Source organism: Etheostoma spectabile, chromosome 5, assembly GCF_008692095.1.
Source record: "Etheostoma spectabile isolate EspeVRDwgs_2016 chromosome 5, UIUC_Espe_1.0, whole genome shotgun sequence".
NCBI classification, from domain to species: domain Eukaryota; kingdom Metazoa; phylum Chordata; class Actinopteri; order Perciformes; family Percidae; genus Etheostoma; species Etheostoma spectabile.
The window spans coordinates 15,843,182-15,845,908 of record NC_045737.1 but is presented as its reverse complement, the minus strand read 5'-3'; the positions used below and the strand labels follow the sequence as shown (position 1 = coordinate 15,845,908).

The 2,727-nt window shown below is 39.3% G+C and overlaps 1 protein-coding gene across 3 annotated transcripts in view; it reads left to right on the top strand.

Moving 5' to 3' along the window:
- Positions 1 to 2,727, top strand: part of smarca2 (SWI/SNF related BAF chromatin remodeling complex subunit ATPase 2) — a 52,914-nt gene that overhangs the window by 12,629 nt on the left and 37,558 nt on the right. For all 3 annotated transcript variants that reach the window (XM_032515882.1, XM_032515881.1, XM_032515879.1), the window contains 4 exons: positions 293 to 466; positions 982 to 1,155; positions 1,634 to 1,804; positions 2,500 to 2,550. In XM_032515882.1, the coding sequence (XP_032371773.1) occupies positions 293 to 466; positions 982 to 1,155; positions 1,634 to 1,804; positions 2,500 to 2,550 (570 nt within the window). The remainder of the gene's footprint in view (positions 1 to 292; positions 467 to 981; positions 1,156 to 1,633; positions 1,805 to 2,499; positions 2,551 to 2,727) is intronic.

Genomic DNA, 2,727 nt, shown 5'->3' with positions numbered 1-2,727 from the left:
AAGTTTTTTTTTTTGGGGGGGGGGTTCACTCTTTATGAATTATTAAAGTCCCTAAGCAGCCAAAGGGGATGACGTGACATGACTTTGTTTTTTATCTGTATAGTAATGCAATTTATACAAATTTTCATCCGTGAAACCAAGTTTTTCCCAAGTTGTTGTTAATTGGATCCTTCAGGCCATTAAAAAACAACGATGTCTCATAAGCTGCAGTTTGATGTATTATTTTCAGTTCTGCATACTGTTTGAGTTTACAGTTTTGACATTTCTATACCTAATCTGTGCAAATCTCCAGCTGAGACAGGACGTGGTGGCATGTATGAGGCGAGACACGACCCTGGAGACGGCCCTCAACTCCAAGGCTTACAGACGCAGCAAGCGGCAGACGCTGAGGGAGGCTCGCATGACTGAGAAGCTGGAGAAACAGCAGAAGCTCGAGCAAGAAAAGAAGCGCAGACAGAAACATCAGGTGATCCACACTACAGTGTTTATAATAAAGTTCAGAGGAGAGCACTGTGTCAGGGCTGGTTTCAAGATATAGGAACAAAATGGTCCAGTTTATTCTTTACTATTGAACCAGTGCAGCAGCAGAACATGTGCTTTTCTAGTTGTTGCATTAATTTTTCATCACTGCCCTGGAAACAAGTGCTGCCATAATGACTGGGATTTAATACAGAATGTAGTTGGGAATCATTATTGCCTCCAAATTTCTATTTTCTATTTCCACTACTTTACCAAATGTTTTCTGCAAGCTGCAACAGGAAAAGTCAAGACAAAGTGAAAACATTAAAGCAGACATCAGTGGTCTATTTCTTGACACTGGACCTACAAAATCAGAACAAAAATGTCAGCATCCACTTTTTTCTTCAGCGTTGAAGAAGAAAGTGGAGTCTGGCAACACTGCACGTACTGATCTTTTCTTGTGTGCCATGTTGTTTAGCATTAGCAAATTAGACTAAAACAAGTTTTGTGACTGTTTTTCAGGAATATCTCAACAGTATTCTTCAGCATGCAAAGGACTTTAAAGAGTATCACCGCTCAGTGTCCGGTAAAATGCAGAAACTCACCCGAGCTATCGCCAACTGGCACACCAACACAGAGCGGGAACAGAAGAAGGAGACTGAGAGAATCGAGAAGGAGAGGATGAGGAGACTCATGGTAAAAGCTGGGAAATCCAAACAAACATTATATCACACTTTTAAAAGTAAATGTTCCACAGTTTATGGCTTACAAATTTTACCTGATAACGGTGAAACTTTTGGTTCTTTTACAGTCAGTTTATTATCTGAGGCACCTGTCTATAAAACATTTTAGATACTCACTCATGCTAATTAGAAACCCAGGGTTATATCCATAACCTTAAGTTTTGGATTAAGTAGTTACTATTTATTAATGACATTGACATTATTTAATTAATAGGTGTCTTACAGATAACTGATCCTGATTCAATACGTTTTGTATATGCTCCAACGCTGATCTGGTATATTAGATTGATACATTAACACCAGAGCTACAGACTAACTGGCTTTTAATGACTATTATCAAGCTATAGATCCTACTTTTTGGCAATTGTTGTCCTCAAGATGTTCCGGTCCTCTTCAGCCATTAACCTCCTGTCACCATCCCCCCCTCTCAGGCAGAAGATGAGGAAGGCTACCGAAAACTAATTGACCAAAAGAAGGACAAGCGTCTGGCCTACTTGCTGCAGCAGACGGATGAATACGTGGCCAACCTTACAACCCTGGTGTACGAACACAAAGCTGCCCAAGCAGCCAAGGAGAAGAAGAAGAAAAAGAAGAAAAAGAAGGTAGGAAGATAAATGCTTAAATGGTGATCATTTACAGAATGTTGCTTCATGCTGACAGATGTCAGATTTGTATTCTGCTAGTTTCTGAAAAATCGATTCCTTTTTGGTCAAAACACTGTATAATGAGGTTGGGGCTCATATTCTTTCAGTGTTGCTGCATGTCTATCCATTCATAAAGTCAATCCAACTCTCCCTAGGAGCACTGACCACCACGGTTTAAGTGGGGCACAAATTATGCTGTAAAAGCACTTTAATCTCATGGTTCATTATTTTGTTTATTACGAGCCTCTTCCAGAATGACAATGTGGTAATTGTCAAGGATCACATTACTTCCTTGTGACTTAAAGCATTAAAAGGCTCTCTGATTTAATGTCATGGTGGGCTGAGAGTACGCAACATAATTTCACACCTTCAGTCAGAGAGACAGAACTTATCATTGAACTTGTTTGGTGTTGTCTTTGACTGGACACAAAGCACCCTACATGACTCTTGATAATCCTGTTGGTGGGCTTTACCTTGCTCTTTTAACAGAGTTAAGGAGGAAACAATGTTATAGCCCTTATTATAGACACCATTACTGAGAGATTATTTTATGCTGGTGTTACCTATACCTAAAATATACCCTACATTTATATAGAATAACACCATTTTTAATGATATGTCGGCTAAATGGGTTTATGTGTTTCCATGTCTAGATGGCGGATGGAGATGGCGAAGGCCCCAGTGCCATTGGACCTGATGGAGAGGTGAGCTACAGAGCTTTCAGTTGTAATAATTTCCCTTTTTTTCCATTTTATCATGTGATTAACATTGAGTACCTGTTTTTAAAGCTGCTAACAATATTTTCAATAAATGTAATGTGTACTTTATTAGTCCCTAGTATCACAGGCCTGAATTACACACACATGCTCAGTACCTATACA